General features: G+C 39.2%; 1 protein-coding gene across 2 annotated transcripts; it reads left to right on the top strand.

Annotated features, from left to right (window-relative positions):
• The first annotated feature begins 7 nt into the window (after nucleotides 1–7).
• On the top strand, nucleotides 8–15,009 carry traf2b (Tnf receptor-associated factor 2b). Of its 2 annotated transcripts, none has more exons than XM_044011776.1 (11): nucleotides 8–73; nucleotides 4,321–4,523; nucleotides 5,617–5,695; nucleotides 5,937–6,035; nucleotides 8,229–8,390; nucleotides 8,486–8,560; nucleotides 10,442–10,516; nucleotides 11,368–11,592; nucleotides 11,883–12,186; nucleotides 12,437–12,585; nucleotides 13,405–15,009. In XM_044011776.1, exons 2-11 carry the CDS (start codon nucleotides 4,348–4,350, stop codon nucleotides 13,621–13,623), a joined length of 1,563 nt encoding a protein of 520 aa, XP_043867711.1. In that variant the 5' UTR covers nucleotides 8–73; nucleotides 4,321–4,347; the 3' UTR covers nucleotides 13,624–15,009. The 2 variants fall into 2 exon arrangements, with proteins under 2 accessions (XP_043867711.1, XP_043867710.1); XM_044011775.1 differs by lacking the exon at nucleotides 8–73 and adding an exon at nucleotides 420–483.
• Nucleotides 15,010–16,941: the final 1,932 nt, after the last annotated feature.

Here is a 16,941-nt window from a genome sequence, read left to right as displayed (position 1 = left end):
GTTGAGTTGTCCTTCTCATGCAAGAACACCTTTATCTCCTGTGTGTAGACAAAGGCTCTACCGAGACATCGAGGTTAGTCAGTGGAAGTCGAGTGTGGTTGTGCATGTGTGTTTTAAATCGAGTAACAAGGTTTGCAGTTCGCTAACCGAGTAGTTAACTCGCTAACACCATAGTTACAGGACAGCTGTAAACTAGCTGCATGAAGTTGTAGTAAAAAACATGAGGTAAAGTTAAACACGTAGATAGTTATATAATTCCTTAGGTCCAGTCATTTGTACACTGAAAAAAATAAGGTAAAATGTAAAAATGTAGGAGTTCAGCAACCTTTCAAGTGTTCTCTGACTACTGGCAGGCAGCGCTGTTTAAATACCCATTTCCTGATGCTGACGTGTACGCGCAAGGACGAGGGTGTATCTCATAAAAATAGTTCGGATAGGCCGACATGCCTCACTATAAGAAAAAAGGCGCACGTTACCACCTCGGTGAGTAAAATTTCTCCTCGAGACAGTCTGGTAGAAGTAGAGGACGAGCATTGACGTAACATAGCGGAGAGAACGGGCGTTTTTTGTGCTGGGTTTGAGAATCATCATAGTCATTGTTTGTGACTTCTTTCTGCCATTGTGGCTGTTTGTTTTTCCACAGACTTTACGTAACTGATGATTGTGGGGATTTAATTATTTCGTTATAATTGTATTTTTTTTTTCTTCATTTACAGCTTAGTTTTAGTTTGTGTTTTTATTTAGTGTAAGGCTACTTTCATGGCACTTCACTTCTTATTTCATAAGTTCTGCTGGTGTTTTTAGGATGTGTGGTTCTTTCTGTTGTTGTAAAGAGACTTTTATTTTGGCAACACATACTAACCAACAGTTTCTGTGTGAATAGTAACTGGATAATTGCTGTTTTTAAACCTGCTCTGCTGGTGTTTCAACATGTTCCAACAGCTGCAACTGACAGATTGTGACTGTGGAAGTAGAGGTTTATGACAGGATCTTGCGTAAAAAAAATAGTCAGTAGGTCATTACTATCTGTCAGTTGAACAAAACTAAAAGCCCATTCCTGTGTAAATCAGGTATTCACATTTTGAGATAATGAGTGACATAAGGTGGAAAATGACAGCTCAATAATTACTTATCTATAGTCAAGAGAGTTTGGAAGTTAACCAAATGTTGATGATTAAAAGGTGGGGCTCATTTGAAGTACTACATTCAAGCTATGTTCATGTGAAATATAAAAGACAGATAAGCCTAATAAAAATATTATTTATCATTGTTAGAAAGGATAACACAATATCAGTAATAGTTAGGAGTGTGTCAAAAATGTTTTAAACACAGTTAAAGTGCTTTGTACAGTGATTTGGTTGAGACTAGGGCAGGGAGAAATAAGTTGTAACAATAATAATAAAAAAATCTAGTCATGTTGATAATAGTCACAATAAAAAGCAGATACCTTTTAAGTTTTGGTCCTGAGTGGAAGGTGAAGAAAAGCTACCAACTGTGTAATCAAGAGCTGTGTGTATTTGCACAGTGTGTATGTAATAAATATATGTGTATATACATGTATTTATGTATGTATATATATATGTATATATATATATATATATATATATATATATATATACATACATACATACACACACAAATCATATATTGAATAATATACAGTATATTCTTATTGAACAATAGCTCAGACCCTATTGAAAGAAAAAGACCTTCTAATAGATCATGTTGTTTTTAGTTTGAATGGTCACAGGATGCATCACTGGTCATATGCTCACATGAGAGACTCTTGTCTCGACTCGTGACAAGCATAACAAAGTTGTTAAAGTTCTCTTGCAGACACATGTTCCCTGCAGATAAATATGGAAATGAGATGTAAAAGTTGGCTGCTGGTCTTTGTACATTCAAATAGTCTGCGTAGCACAGTATACGTGTGCATTTATATTCAAATATTTGTTTAATTCTTATGGCTTTAAAGAGATGTGGATATTTTCTACCTTTAAGCCAAGTCAACTAAGAGCTTAGTAAACACACAGCAAAAACAGTGTCACTGTCAATTCCCAAAACCAAATTATTAACTACTTGTAATCTCTTTGCCCTTCATACAGCACACTTCACTTCATTAGAACCACAAATGATCATGCAACCTTTAGCCTCCTGCCACCAAGCAGACAAGTGTTTCAAAGGTTACAATTTCATGTCACAGCAGCCTGAAATGTGTCACTTTTACTGCACCACCTACACAAGCTCACAGTTTTATATGTGCTGCATGTGAAACAAAGTTTGGTGGAAATATGTAGGAATATTTCTGGATATGTGCAGGAAAAAACACCATTGTTTCAGAAGCACAGAATGAATTGCTAATGGAATAAACCTTTTATAAAGCAAACATTTCTAGAATAAGTTGGTGATATGAAAGTGTGCAGATTCTCCTTAATGCAGGATGAAAGTATTGCCACAACAGCTAATTCACCTAATATATGCATATTGTTTTTTAGTTTGTCTGACTTGAGGTAATTGAATGAAAGTAAAGAACACTTTCGAGATCATTTTTAATTTCCAACACACAGTGTTAAGAAGGAGAAACTGCACTACAAACTAAAAGATGCAACTGATTAGCAAATTTTATTGCAAAAGCAAAGCGTTTTCTAGATATTTTGAACTTTGAACTTCATTCAATTAGTTGTATACTCAAATTTGAACTCCAGTGATAATCTTTACAACATAGTGACAGCGCTGAACACGACTCTGGTTTCATTTTCGATATAACTGAAACAAATGCTTACATCTTCATAGGAACTCATACACACACATTTAATGCCAATACACAGGTATATTTGTTTTATTCATGACACAGCCATCAATTCCCAACAGTGTCATTCTTGATACTTCCACCAGGTGGCACTATAACAGGGAATGTTATAAATCTTAACAGAATGTTTGATGCAATTGCATTTAAAGTAATTTTTGAGTAAAGCACAGATATGCATTTTTAAATATTAAATATTTAAACACCCTACTGCGATTCACTGATTCTGTTATGGTTGTTGTCGGAGTATACAGAATCACCACGAGATGGTGACACAAGCACAATTATTACTCGGTAAATTACAATTATCAGGAACCAAATACCAATGCTGGGTCCTTGTGAAACTTTAATTTTTGTAAATGGACCAATGGTGTTTGGTGAACTTGTGTTGTAGAGAAGCGTTTTAAAACGCTCTACTTTGTAAAAGTTCTGTCGTTACCCAATAAAATATATATGACACACAGACTGAACATGTCGTAGTGCTATAACCAGCAACTTGATTTGATAAGCATCTCTTTTACAGTGTCAGGCGACAGTCATGCTAACATGTCGGTCATATTTTGCATCGTTTCACAAAAGTCCAGACAAAGGCTTTAGACAGAGATAACAGTTCATCTTTTGTTAATTTGTTAGTGTCTTGTATACATTTATAAGGGCAAAATAACTAATAATATTCAGTGAGGTTTTAGGAAGAGCTGGTTTATTACCTCTTTATGTAACATGGAATAAAAGTATTAGCAAATAACTAGTGTACTTTAGCTGTGCGTGCCGTGTTTACAATCTACAGCATCTTATGAGATAAATCTGCAGCAGGATGTTGGTTTTCTGCCAGATCAGCATGTCTCCCACATCATGTAGACGATGCAGAGAAGGTGAACGGTCTAAACAGATAAACATGTAATTTCACCTTGTCTGCAAACAATACAACTACTATACCACTTTTGTGTGTCCCATATCATACCATATGGTATTTTACATCAAAGTAGCTCAGCATCTGTAATTTTAGTCACACACGGCTTAGTTTCACGACATTTGCAAGAATTTAACATCTTCTTTTCATGCTATGCCACATTTACATCAGCGCTGAAGTTTCCTAGTTAGTGCTAAAATTGTTGTTTTATAAGACGGAGCAAAAGAAAGAAAGAAAATTCAACATCAAATATCAGCCATTAGCTGATTTCACTGATTTCTGAAGAGCAGCGTCAGACATAGAAAAATCCATATTCACTGACCTATAGTTTCCACATTTTCACAATGATGAACGAGCCTTCGATTTTTTTCTTTGAACTTTAGCACTTTCACTGCAGCAGCAGAATTCCCCCCCCTCCCCATATGCTGACATTTCCAATAAGTATAATCCTGACAGGTATAACTAGAATATCATTACTGGTAAGTCAGAGGCCTTGGGTCTTGGGTCTAGGTAAACACAACATTTTGTTTCATGTTCTGTCTCTTCTAATTGCACTTAAGTTTTTTGGCTCATGATATCTGCTGTGTGTGGTAATCCCTTACAGGAGGCAGTTCCAGATTGATGGAGAACAATGGCACGGATCTCGTTGGACTGTGTGAACTCTTTACCAGGGATCCCCCTGAGTGTCCTGTCAGTGCCCATGGAGAATAAATACAAATGTCAGCAGTGTCTCCAGGTCCTGAGGAAGCCTGTTCAGGCTCAGTGTGGCCACCGCTTCTGCGTTTACTGCTTCAAGCACCTCACCAGGTACACTGGAGTTCCACCGACCACCACCAACCATATGAAATGCAAATCCTCTTCCAACCTTAATGCTTACTTTCTTACTGGACATGCTTCAGCACATCGTTAGTTCTTACCTCTGCTGCCTCTGGGGATTATTGTTTTTTTTTTGTTTTTGCTGCATCCAAGATCAGTTACTTCACACAAGCTCATCTTTCGTGACTGGACTCTAATATAGATGTCAGTGAATCCCAAGGATCTGGCTCACTGATTCTAAAGGCGTCCATTGTGGTTTTTTTCCCGTTTCTTTGACTCATTGGTTGTTCGGTGTTGTTCTTATGCATTGTGAATTGATTGGATAGAGACAGAGATAGAGATGGAGATGGACCGATTCATCGGCACCAATTTGACATTTGGCTCCAGTGAATCATTCAACAAATTCACTCCAGATCCAGCAACATTAATTAACATGTCAGACAATAAATTATGTGTCAGTAACCTTAAGCAATAAGATTAGTGTGAGCTAGTGTGTGTGCTGCTGGTTCGCTGTACAATTATTGATAAAACAATATTTTTAAATACTGTCATGAATATTTTAATGGCTCTAAAACTATCATCATCATTGGCCTTCTAAAACCCAAAAATCGGTCAACCTCTCATTAATAATACATTGGTTTGCATCGTATGTCTTACATATGCATTGACATTGTCATTGGATGTAAGGTGAAAGTGTTGGACCCTATCAGCTTAATGAGGCTTGAAATCTTAAATGTACCAGTACCAGAGTGCGAAAAGCACCTGTGAAATCTGTGTTTTTAAATGGGAATTTCCGACTATGCCTCAAAACAAGATGCGCCTGTGAATTTGGTGTTTTTTCACAGGTTGTAGGTAGAAGATGTTTGACCTTCATAGTGTGTGTGTTTGTAATGCTTAGTCATTTATTTGTTGTAAACCTTTGCAGAAGCCAATACATTTTCCCACACAAGGATACAAATTGCATGTTTTGTGTCTTTCACTGCTGTTGCATTAGTTAATGATTCATCCATTTCATAGCAGAAAACTGTCAACCAGCTGTGTTTTTATTTCAATTATAACATCACAAAACTGTTTTGTCTGGTAGTTCTGGGCCAAAGCCTTGTGAAGCCTGTCGCCAAGAGGAAATGTTTGAGGAGCCTACGTCCATTCTCAACAGTAATGAGGTAAGCTTTGAAGTCTGCAGTTTGCCGCCAACATAGTTATCTGATATTTCGTCTGTGTAATAAGTTTAGCAGCCCTCACTCCCATTCTTTTTAAGGAAATGTATGTCTCCAATCCCCCACACGAGACTGCCATTACTGATGGGGATTTCCTTCACCACAGCTACGCACAAAGACAGAGTGGGCTGCATTTGTGGTTTCCTGACTGACTGACTGACCCCTTTGTTATTTGCCCTTCCACCAGGCATTTCCTGACAATGCAGCAGGACGAGAGATTGCAAGTCTGCCGGCCAGGTGTTTGAATCAGGGCTGCAACTGGACAGGCTCAATAAAAGAGTATGAGGTGAAGTAAAAAAAAAAAAAAACGTGTCGACTCCTGTGTCTTCTTCTTCTTTACCATACTAAACTAGTTTCATTAATTTACCACACACAAAACCCCAGTACTTTGTAATCTTTCTCGTCCTGGTAATTGATAGATGTTCCAGAATAGTGTGGAACATCCAGAACGTTCACTTCACATTGTTGCTGAAAAATGTTGAACAGTGTAGTCATGTTACAAGCACTGCAGCAACCGCTGCAAGGAACAGGAAGTGAAACTTAACGTGGTCTGGAAAGTCCCTATCTTACTCATTTATCAACAGCTCAGTTGGAAAGTACCAGGGCCATAAAAGGCAGCTCAATGTGAGACTTGACTGCTGATCGAAAATGAAACCGCTGCTTTTGGAGTTTACAAGGGAACTACTAAATTCATACTGACTGAGACACAAAACAGAAACATCTCTGTGGTTTGTCCAAGTACAGAAAAGCCCCTTCAGAATCAAAAACACTGTCTGTTGTCTGGCGTGTGTGTGTTTGAATGAGTGGCGTCTGTTGACAATTTTAATTATTCTGGAAATATCTCAAGTGTTGAGCAAGTTGATAAGTTTTGTTATGAAATTCTGTGTATTTGTAGTGGCTGTCTTCTGTTGATGGTTTTATTGAATGCATACTCCTGTGACAGTTGAGGTTCAGTACAGGCAATGTTGTGTGATGACAGTGTGATGACAGTAAACATGTCTAAAAAGGAGACACAAGACAATTGTTTTGCATGCTTTGAAAATGTGGCTGTGATTGGTTTAGCTCACTAATTAACCTCTCAAACATGTGCTTGCTTTCTATAGTCATTGTCATCAAAGCACGCTGTAGTCTTATTAGTGTTGATAAAATGGTTACAACTACTTTGTGACACCCTTTTGGGCAGCCGTCTGAGTCAGCGTTGGTTTTGAATGAGCCACACTGCTATTAACTAGCCGTACACACCCAAAACGAAGTCTTACAAAGCTGGAAAACGGGAATTTGGGAATTGGACAAATTCCCGAAAAGCTGGTTAAAGAATAATTTGGATGTTCACGTTGTGGTTTGCAAATGTAGCGTCTGAAAGTGAGCGAAAAACAGGCTCACCTACCTGCGAATCCTGCTGAGTGGCTTCAACCTGCTGCTGGTAGTCATTGTGAAAGGGACTGGCATCAGGGTGAGAAAACTCCGCCTCACTATCAAGCCACGCCCCTTTTAAAGTTGTGTCAAATATTGTGTATATACTATTTTCCTTTCCGTTTAAAAAAAAAAAAGTTTTATTATTTATTATTTTTGTTGGGGTTTTCAGTGCTGTCTGTCAGCAGGATAATTTAAAATGAAGGTAGGGTGGATATTCTGATATATTTTGTATCTATATCGACGAAGAGGTATCACTGCGCAGGTCCAGATTGGGTAATGGTTCGTTTTTACAACAGTTTCTGTGTTAATGAGAACAGCATGTAAAGAATGTAATATGTACATGTAATAACATGTAAAGCAAAAAAGAGGTTGGTTGTTGGCACTAGAGTGTTAGTGGAGGTTTGTGCTCTCAAGCCACCTTGTAATTACTTCACAACACGGAGTGGCTGTGTGTTTGTGGTTCCGCACTTTCCAATAAGACCAACAGAGGCCGACAGAGGCTTGTTGCGTGAATGGGGTGAAGTTTGCCATCTCTGATAGCCTTGTATCTTGTATGTTTTAAGGTCAGATGTTGTCCCTTTTTATCTGAATTCTTTATCATTATTTATGATAAATAATAATGATAAAGAATTGTTTGACTGTTCATGCACTAATGATAAGGTATTAAAAAAAAAAAAGCTTGTTTTTCCACATGTTTCCACAACTCGCCCACATAAATATTTGGGTGTAGCCGGAGGTGTTTATTTACACTTAACTAACTTCATTCATGCTAGCTATTTTAACAACAGGTGTGGAACTGGATTTATATGACTGACAAAAACTGTATTGTTTGGATCATCAGCTAAACTCATATTGTGCTTGGGTATTGACAGATAATGATGGATAATTAATCAACACATTTGGCCTGCGTGAGAAGCACAAACTGTCTATGAATGAATGAATGAATGATTGACTGCATTTCATGGGTTGGGTTTCATGGGTTTTCACGGGTTGCTTTTGTTCTTAGAGTAGGCGAAGTAGTCCAAGGCTTGACGATAATAAATAACCTGTCCTCCATTTGCAGGCACAGCATGAAGGCCGCTGTGAATTTGAGCAAATACAGTGCGAGGCCTGCCAAGCCTGGGTCGTCCGTACAGAGAAACAGCGACACGATGAGAGAGAGTGTGAGGCGAGAACACTCAACTGCAAGTACTGCAAGATGACGTTCAACTTTAAAGAAATTAAGGTCAGAGATGGAGACTGGGCTGAGTAAAGCATCTGCCGGTTGCGGCTCTTTTAGACGGATGCAAACTAAAATTCTCCTTCAATTGTGTATTTTAGGCTCATGATGAAATCTGCCTGAAGTATCCTTTACAATGCAAGGACTGTGGCAAGAAGAAGATCCCAAGAGAAAAGGTTTGATCTATTTTTTGCATTGGTAACATCTAATGCTGTGTTTCCATTGTGGTACGGTTTGGAATGGTCAAGCTCTGGGTCAGGCTTGCTTTTCAACTGAGAACAGTACCTTTACTTGGTGGGGGCTGTGCACAATGGACACATAGAGTGGTGTCGCAGTGGTGCACCAGACAACAATGGAGGACATCCAACCTTTTTTTTTTTTTCCCCTCTGTTTGTGGCTGTGTCACAACAAGCTGCAAAAAGGAAGTGACATTTTTCTGTTGCCCAATCAGCTGACTGTCACGGGTGGACCGTGTCAGTCGAGAACTCTATACATGTTGCAAACTCCATCTCACATTCAATTTCTCCCCAGGCAATCGCCTTCATTTTTACTTCACCCCATGGATTGGGAGTGAAGTATTGTTTTTAGTGGCTCTGTTTGTTTGTGTTTCCGCATTTGCACTTGCCAATATGACCAGCAGAGGCCGCCAGAGGGTTGTTCGACCTGTTTTCAAGATGACTGCAGCACATATTGTGAAGGGGGACATGAGTTCCAGCAACATTATGGAGTACCTGGAAACACAGTGGACTCCATGATGGTCTTTTGGCCTGTACTGTTGTCACACACACTTGTGCAATATTGATCAGACCAGACTGTATATTTTAGAAAACACTTATTAAAAAGACATCAAAGATTGAAACAATAATATCTACTAAATGTAAATATATACAGTGTGTGTGTGTGTGAAAGAGAGAGAGAGAGAGTAAGTCTGTGTGTGTACAGGTCAAATGGTCATGTCAGATTGAGGTAGACTACAAATCAAGATGGCGATGGACAAAGAAACTACAACAAGATGGCGGAATCAAAGATGGCTTCTTGACCGCATGGCTGCTGTGTTTCTTTGTTAACCACTTTTGTAAACTGAGATGCCAGGTTAGGTGAGAGGTTAGAAGTATGCACATCTAGAGCTGAAAGCTAAGAAGCATGGACATTACTAACATCATATTAACCTAAATCTAGACATTAGAACGACACTTTGTGTGAGCCAGTAAGCTCAGTACAACATTTCATCCATGCTAAGCCAAGTAGTGTAATGCTATGCTAGGCTCAGTTACGTTACCGAGTCCTTAAAAGATGCAAAAGTGTCCTTTTGAGGGCTGTCTGTTGGTCCAGGAACGGTAGATGGTTGACTGTGTTTCTGGTTCCTCCTTACAAAGTTAGCTAGTTGGAGCTAACCTGGCTCTGGAGCCTTGGTTGGCTGCTATGAGCGGGCCTGCTTGGAGATCAGCAGAGAGGATTCTCTTGCTGCTGGAACCTTGTTTAGCTCTGTGCTGAAGGATCTTCAGTTCATCCCTGAAGGGAAGAGCAGAGGAGCCTGTGTCCTCCGGTGAGATGGAGAAGAGAAGAGAAGAGAAAGGAGGAGAAACCTGGCTTTTGTATTGTTGGTTACATGGGGTCACATGTCACAAAGTGACCACTGAAGTGGGTTTCCCACTGATGTGTGAAAGATAAGGGATCTTTAGAGACTGAGTTTTATGACCCTCTTTGTCCTTGAGCAAAGGGCCATGTGGTACAGTCAGTGCAGAATGAAGCTGGGGGTGGTAGCACATTTGTCCTCATTGGATTTGCGTGGACCAACACAAAGATGAGCAGATAGCAAAATTCATGTCAAGTGGACCCTAGCAGAACTCTGCAGTTGGTATGACCCGGCCCTGATAGCGACACCCATTCCTTTCCTAATGACGTCAACAAAACAATTTAATCAGGGAACTATGGTGGCCTTCACATAGCAAAGAGAAGGTTGAGATAAACTTAGCCTTCAAAACGGGAAATACACACTCAGGCTGGCATTGTTTGAACAAGTTTCACTAACATTTTCTTGGCCTCTCTGCCCACAGTTCGGTGATCACACCAGGACCTGTACCAAGTCGAAGAGTGCCTGTCCATTCAGTGAAGTGGGCTGCAAATCTGTGGTATGCATGTTCATGTCATCGCATATAATCCTCTCATTGTGTTGGTTTTCACTTTAGTAGATGCACAAAAATATAGATTTAAATACTACGGATCGATTCAACGTTTGGGGAAAAAACACTAAGGCCATTTTTTAGACTGAATGTGAGATTTGTGGGTCAGGTGCACCCCAGGAGTATCCAAGCGAGGCGGTGGCTGCCTGGCTTTAGCCTGCAGGAAGGAGGACACCACACTTGCTGTGGATTATCCACTGCTGCTCCTCCTGCTGTGTTTTCACATGATCTCACTCAGACAATATCCAGAGATTTGTCTAGAGAGTGGGCAGGAGAATGTTCAGGGGGGAACTTTAGCAGACATTTGTGTTCTCGCAAACAGCTCTTCTGCACAATCTTCTCCAGCCATATCTGGACTTCAGTGCAGGTCTGAAAAGCAGCTTAACTCGTCTTTGTCATATTAGATGAAGACACATAAAAAGTGAGGTTAATAGTTTTACAAAATCCTTAAAACTACTCTCTGGAGAAAAAATACTTTATCTAATGATGGGAGGGGAGATTATTTTGAACTCATCCCAAGTTACACCCATGTTTTGAAAATAAAACAAAGATGAGGGCTCACTGGCTATTTGGACAGGAAGCCGTTTTAACTGGGAAAACGTGTTTAAAAAAAACAAAAAACTTTTAAGATCAAAATGGCCATTAGACACAACTTCCTTTAAACGGAAAACCAACAACACCTAGAATTACAGCAGAACAGGTGCTCACCCCTAACCTGACCCTAACCTTTAAACCGTGAAGTTCAGATTTTTTTGTTTTATTTACAATATCAGCTAAATTGGCTCCATTGTACTTTTCAGATAGATAATGGAAAACTCAGTGACCACGAAAACAGCAGCACCATGGAGCATTTGCGCCTGCTGTTGCCCATGGTTCTGTCCCTGTGTCGAGCACGTGCAGATGCTCCTTGTCCTGGAGAGTGGCAGGAGGACTCTGGTCTGGGCCTGTACAGAGCTCCTGAGGAGGGAGTCACAGTGGGCACCGGGGCCACATACTCCTCACAGTCTGTGACCCTCGAAAAAAAGGTGAGTCCCAGTCGATTTAAAGATGCATATTATGTTGTTATTCTGCCTCAGTTTAGTCCTTGTAAACAGAATTGATGTAACATTGTGTTTGCATGCCAAGTCCTTTAATCTGTCAAACTACTGACTGACCAGAAGTTTGAGTAGTAGAATCCACTAAAACTTGTCGTTGGCACTACTTTGTGTTTTCAGTCACACTCCGCCTTGTGTCGTGTGGAATTGCACTACAGTTTTAATGCTTACTGTGTTGAGTGAGGATCTCAATGTTCAAATTTGTTGTCTTTCCTCAACAGGTGACCGCTTTAGAAAACATCGTGTGCGTCCTGAATCGCGAAGTGGAGCGCAGTTCGGTTACATTGGAGGCTTTTTCGCATCAACATCGTTTAGACCAAGAGAAGATTGAAAGTTTATCCAACAAGGTACGGCAGCTGGAGAGGATGGTGAACATGAAGGACTTGCAGCTCTCTGAGAGTGAACAGCTGGTGCGAGAACTCCAGTATTGCACCTACGATGGGATATTTGTCTGGAAAATCACAGACTTCTCACGCCGCAGACAGGACGCTGTGGCAGGACGAACGCCTGCCATGTTCTCACCTGGTAAGTTGAAAGACAATCACCACAATCATCATGTGGCGCATCATCTCACATCCCAGCCTTAACATTTGAGTGAGCCAAACTCATGTGGTTCGCAGGATCTTAACACTCGGCGTGTAGACGAGGGAAATTCCACTGAACTACACCCTTGTTTTCCTTAAGGGAGTGTGCATGTCACTCCTATTCTCATATGACATCGCTTTTAGGCTCTGTTTACATTTTGGATTCCTCTTCTTTTTTCTCCTCGTCACAGCTTTTTACTCCAGTAAATATGGCTACAAAATGTGTCTGAGGCTGTATCTGAACGGCGACGGAACCGGCCGAGGGACGCACCTCTCTCTGTTCTTCGTCGTCATGAGGGGCAGGTTTGATGCGCTGCTGAAATGGCCTTTCAGTCAGAAGGTGGGGAAAACTAACTGTGCACACACTCTGTGTTTTTCTTTTTTTATCACATTGATTGCGTGCAGCATCTCTTTGTGAATACAGAAACAGTGCTGTTGCTTCTGAGTCACTCTGCCTTATTGTTGGCATACATTATCACTGCAACACAGTTTTCATTAAGTCATAAACTGTATGAAACAGAGACAGCAACTAAACTGAAACTCCTGCAAAGTTCAAATGCTGCTGCATTCACATTACTGAAGAGACCATGGCCCCCTTTACAACTGGCATGAGAATGGGTTTTCTGTGATCAGATAGCGCCCTGACCACCTGCGAAACCACTTCAGGAGTCTGCGCTGAAGGCTGCGCAGTCTCCTCTGCTTTCGTCAGTTTTCTGCTCATCAAAGAACTTCTTCTCCTACATCTTGAAGCAAAGAGGCGTCCATTAGGGCTGCGCGATGCATCGTTTGAGCATCAGCATCACGATGTGCGACAGTCGCGTCACAGGACATGCAATGTTTTCTTTTTAGAACAACTTTTGCGATCAGATAGCAATCAGAAATTGATGTGGACACCGGAGACGCACGACGTATGTGGTGAGGAAGTATCTGATCACAGAAAACACAAAGCCTCAGGCTTATTGCACTACAGTGCACTAGAAAGCAACTTTTCTTTACATCCATTTGATTCATTTTATAAAAAGTGGCTACAGATAGTTATTATGCACCTAAAAACATCACGATTAACTATTGAACTTCTGCGTTAACTGTACATTGAAAAACATTTATGGTTTGACAGCAACAACAATAGTAACATAGTTACGTTCTCCTGTTTCCTCAGGTGACTCTGATGCTCTTGGATCAAAACAACCGGGAGCACATCATTGACGCGTTCCGCCCCGACATCACCTCCACGTCCTTCCAGCGGCCGATCAGCGAGATGAACATCGCCAGTGGGTGTCCGCTGTTCTGTCCACTCGCCAAACTGGCCGGCAAAAGCCCATATCTGAGAGAAGACACCATTTTCATCAAAGCCATTGTAGACCTCACAGGCTTGTAAAGTGTAGACTGTGGAAGCTGCACCAAAGTTTCAGGAGGGAAAAACAGACAAACACAAGAAGTAATTACTAATGATGTTAAATACTGATAATATAGATATCTATATATATATATACACAAATAATTACTATAAATATCTGAGCATGATATTACATGACATGATACATATGTTGAGACATTCTGCTGGATTGTTTATAGATATAACTAAAATAATCTTATTTTATATAATATACATATATAAAAGTCATGTACAAGTATATACTATATAAGTACATACTTAAAAAAATGTGTGTTGTTGGGAAGTCACCTTCATTAACATACAATGTTTAAAAAACTATCCATCACACGTGTTTGTGTGTGTGTGAAACACATCAATCATTTATCATCAATCGTCTCCTTGTGCACTGAATATAAATTTGGCGTCTATTAATCTTTCCAAAATAGTAATCTGTCACTGGCGCCCCAGCTTCAAGTTAAACTTTAATAAACTTTAACTTTTAACTAGTTAAAAAATAATCCCTTTTAAATGTGCTCTGCACATTATACAAAAGATTGTAGATTATACAAAACGCTTACACAAAAATGTTACTCGATAGCTCATATCTAGAAATATAGCAATGCAGTTGTGATTAATAAAAAAAAAATGTATTTTTTGCTTAACCAAAATTCCTGTTACATATTACTGTTTATCTATTTTTATTTCATTTAATTATTTATTTTTATTAAGTGGATGAGAGAAGGCGCAGTATGTGTACAGGGTGACTGATGTGACAGTTGGGGGTGGCGGTGGGTCTCCAAGCTTTTTTGCTTTTTGGGGGCGACGACAGCCGTGAGCTACGTGAAGTCATTTTTGGTTTTGATGGTGGTGTATTTTCCTTCCTGTTTTAATATCTTTGTGAATACAGAGCGCACTTGTATGTTTGAGATTTATTTTGATAAAAAGCAATAAAATCTATCAGAAAAAAAAAAAAAAAATAAAACAACTAAACATTAACGTTCTTACCGACATTCAGTTCTACTCATATCAAATATTATTTTTCACTTAATTGTATGTAGGGGTTTTCTTTGTATTGAAAATTTGGGGTAATTTTTTGATTATATATTTATTCCATTGTAATCATACTTCAGTGTAGAAATTTAAAAGAAAAAAGAAAATGGATTTGAGAGCCTGAATCTGGATAAAATAATCTGTAATTCAGAAGATTGTTTAATGCTATAAAGATTCATGCATCATATTTCACAATTGCATCACTTGTTGCTGCTGTCCAAAAATGTGTTGCTTTTCATTTCTTAGTTCTTATTTGCCAATATTCACCATCATTTTCCTTTGTCCTAAATGTTATTAAACTGAAAATAAATAAATAAACTTCCCAATGCAATAGGAAAACCTTTTTACTGTATTCTTTTACCTTGTAGATACAGATTAAAACACAGTAGTCTTTTAAATAAAACCTGTAGAAATTTGATTAATTCCACAGAAAACTGCACTCATTTCACATTATTGTCACCATTCAACAACAGTGTTTGATGAACTGGATTAAAACTTGAAAATTCATATTTTCCACTGCTACATAGATAAAAATAGACGCCTATAGTCAACCAGACTGTCGTGTGTCGGCTGCGAAGTGCTGATGGAAACATCAACCTCACACTAACCTACGTCACGTAAAAAACAAACAAAGTGGTTAGTTTGAACCACTATATTTATTTTTGTTTCTGTTGACATGAATGTGGTGAACTGTTCCTCAGAACACATTTTTACAAAATGTAGGTCACCTATGTCAAAAGCTACATGTCTGCACTTCTTGAAGCAGCTGACTTAGATGAACACATTAACACAGATAATTGTTTACATCATGGAACATTTTGAAGAATGTGCATTGCACTGAAATGATCCCACCACAGAACCACATATGGGCATCCAATCAAAAGGCAGTCGCATCTGGAATTCAATGCCAAAAGAAGTAAGGCTGATAAGATTTAAAAACTTTCACAGTAAAAGGTCATACTCTTCATATCAGTCCAATCTTATTTTGTTTCAGTCAGTTCTTGAGTGCGGAAGCGCATTGCATTCATTTGAATCATTTTCTTTCCTGTTTTTCTGTCTAATGTTTTTTCCTGTTTTTCTGAGTAATTTGTTTCTGTTTTTCGTGCTAATTTTTTCCCCTCCTGTTTTTCGGAGTAATTAAAAAAGTATAATAATATAATAATCTTGTGTCCGTGGAGCATGCCATATCTGTCCAACTGATCATGGAGAAACATTGCTATGTCGAACAGATCTGAATGAGCTTTCCTTCTGAACAACCGCAAAGTTCTCAGGTGCCTGCGTAAAGTCAACAATACCATCTATGTGACTTGATGACAGGACTATCTCCCAGTGTCTTGAGCTCAAAGTAAAACTTGATTAAACTAAACAAGCCTTCCATGTTTATTTTTTCAAATGCGCTCTAAACTAGCACAAAAAAAACCAGAAGAAATAGATACTCAGAGAAATTGACCAAAAATAAATTACTCAGAAAAACAGACCAAAAAAATACTCAGAAAAAAACAGAAATAATTACTAAAAAAATTTTGTGAATGCAATGCGCTCCTGTACTTGAGTGTGCATGTGTGCATATTTATATTGTATCAGGTTGATGAAAAATGGCTTTATATTATCCTTTACATGTGATACTCTTTATTTTTGAAGAGCCTAGCCAGGGACAGGTGTTGCAAACTATACTATACACATAAACTCTATGTGCAGTTCATCAGATGCATGTTATGTTCACTATGTCTCACTGTCTCACATTTAGCTTTGAATTACTAGAATAGGGGTAATATTTTTTTAAAAATTGTGCTTCCCAACCTCAGTTTCCCTTGAGTTGAGAAATATCTTCATTAATTTCTTTGCTACGTGCCCACAAGTGATGCTTGGTCCTGTTAGCATAACTGTTAGCAAAGATGGCGGACACTGTTTACAATCTGTGATTGAGGTCCTGTCCCCTTACGAGTGGGTCTAAAAAGTGCGGAATTAGCCTCAGACCAAGGTGTTTCTTACCGTAGTTGATAATGGTGTCATAGCTGTTGATGTACGTTGAAGGAAGGAAAGTGAAAGAGTCCTGCATGCTGTACACCAGGGTTTCTCAGTCCCACTGCCCTCCAACACACCTGATCCTAATTAACCGGGTCGTTATAGGGCTTCTGCACAGCTTGTTGATGAGCTGACCATTTGACTGGTGTGTTGTCCCCTCTCCACACAAACAAAATGAATCTGGAGCCAAACACATTTGACCCATAAAATTAAGATATCACATGTCCCTTGTTGCATTAATGAAAT

The sequence above is a fragment of the Solea senegalensis genome, linkage group LG21 (assembly GCF_019176455.1).
Source record: "Solea senegalensis isolate Sse05_10M linkage group LG21, IFAPA_SoseM_1, whole genome shotgun sequence".
In the NCBI taxonomy this organism is placed as follows: domain Eukaryota; kingdom Metazoa; phylum Chordata; class Actinopteri; order Pleuronectiformes; family Soleidae; genus Solea; species Solea senegalensis.
Note: the sequence above shows the minus strand (reverse complement) of the source record. Positions and strands in the feature narration are given on the sequence as shown.

Excerpts from the sequence above, each read along its gene's own strand:
- traf2b (XM_044011776.1), top strand. The coding sequence starts at position 4,348 with ATGGCACGGATCTCGTTGGACTGTGTGAACTCTTTACCAGGGATCCCC. Across the intron at positions 8,391-8,485 it reads TCAACTTTAAAGAAATTAAG|GCTCATGATGAAATCTGCCT; the intron begins GTCAGAGATGGA and ends TGTGTATTTTAG. Across the intron at positions 11,593-11,882 it reads CTGTGACCCTCGAAAAAAAG|GTGACCGCTTTAGAAAACAT; the intron begins GTGAGTCCCAGT and ends TTTCCTCAACAG.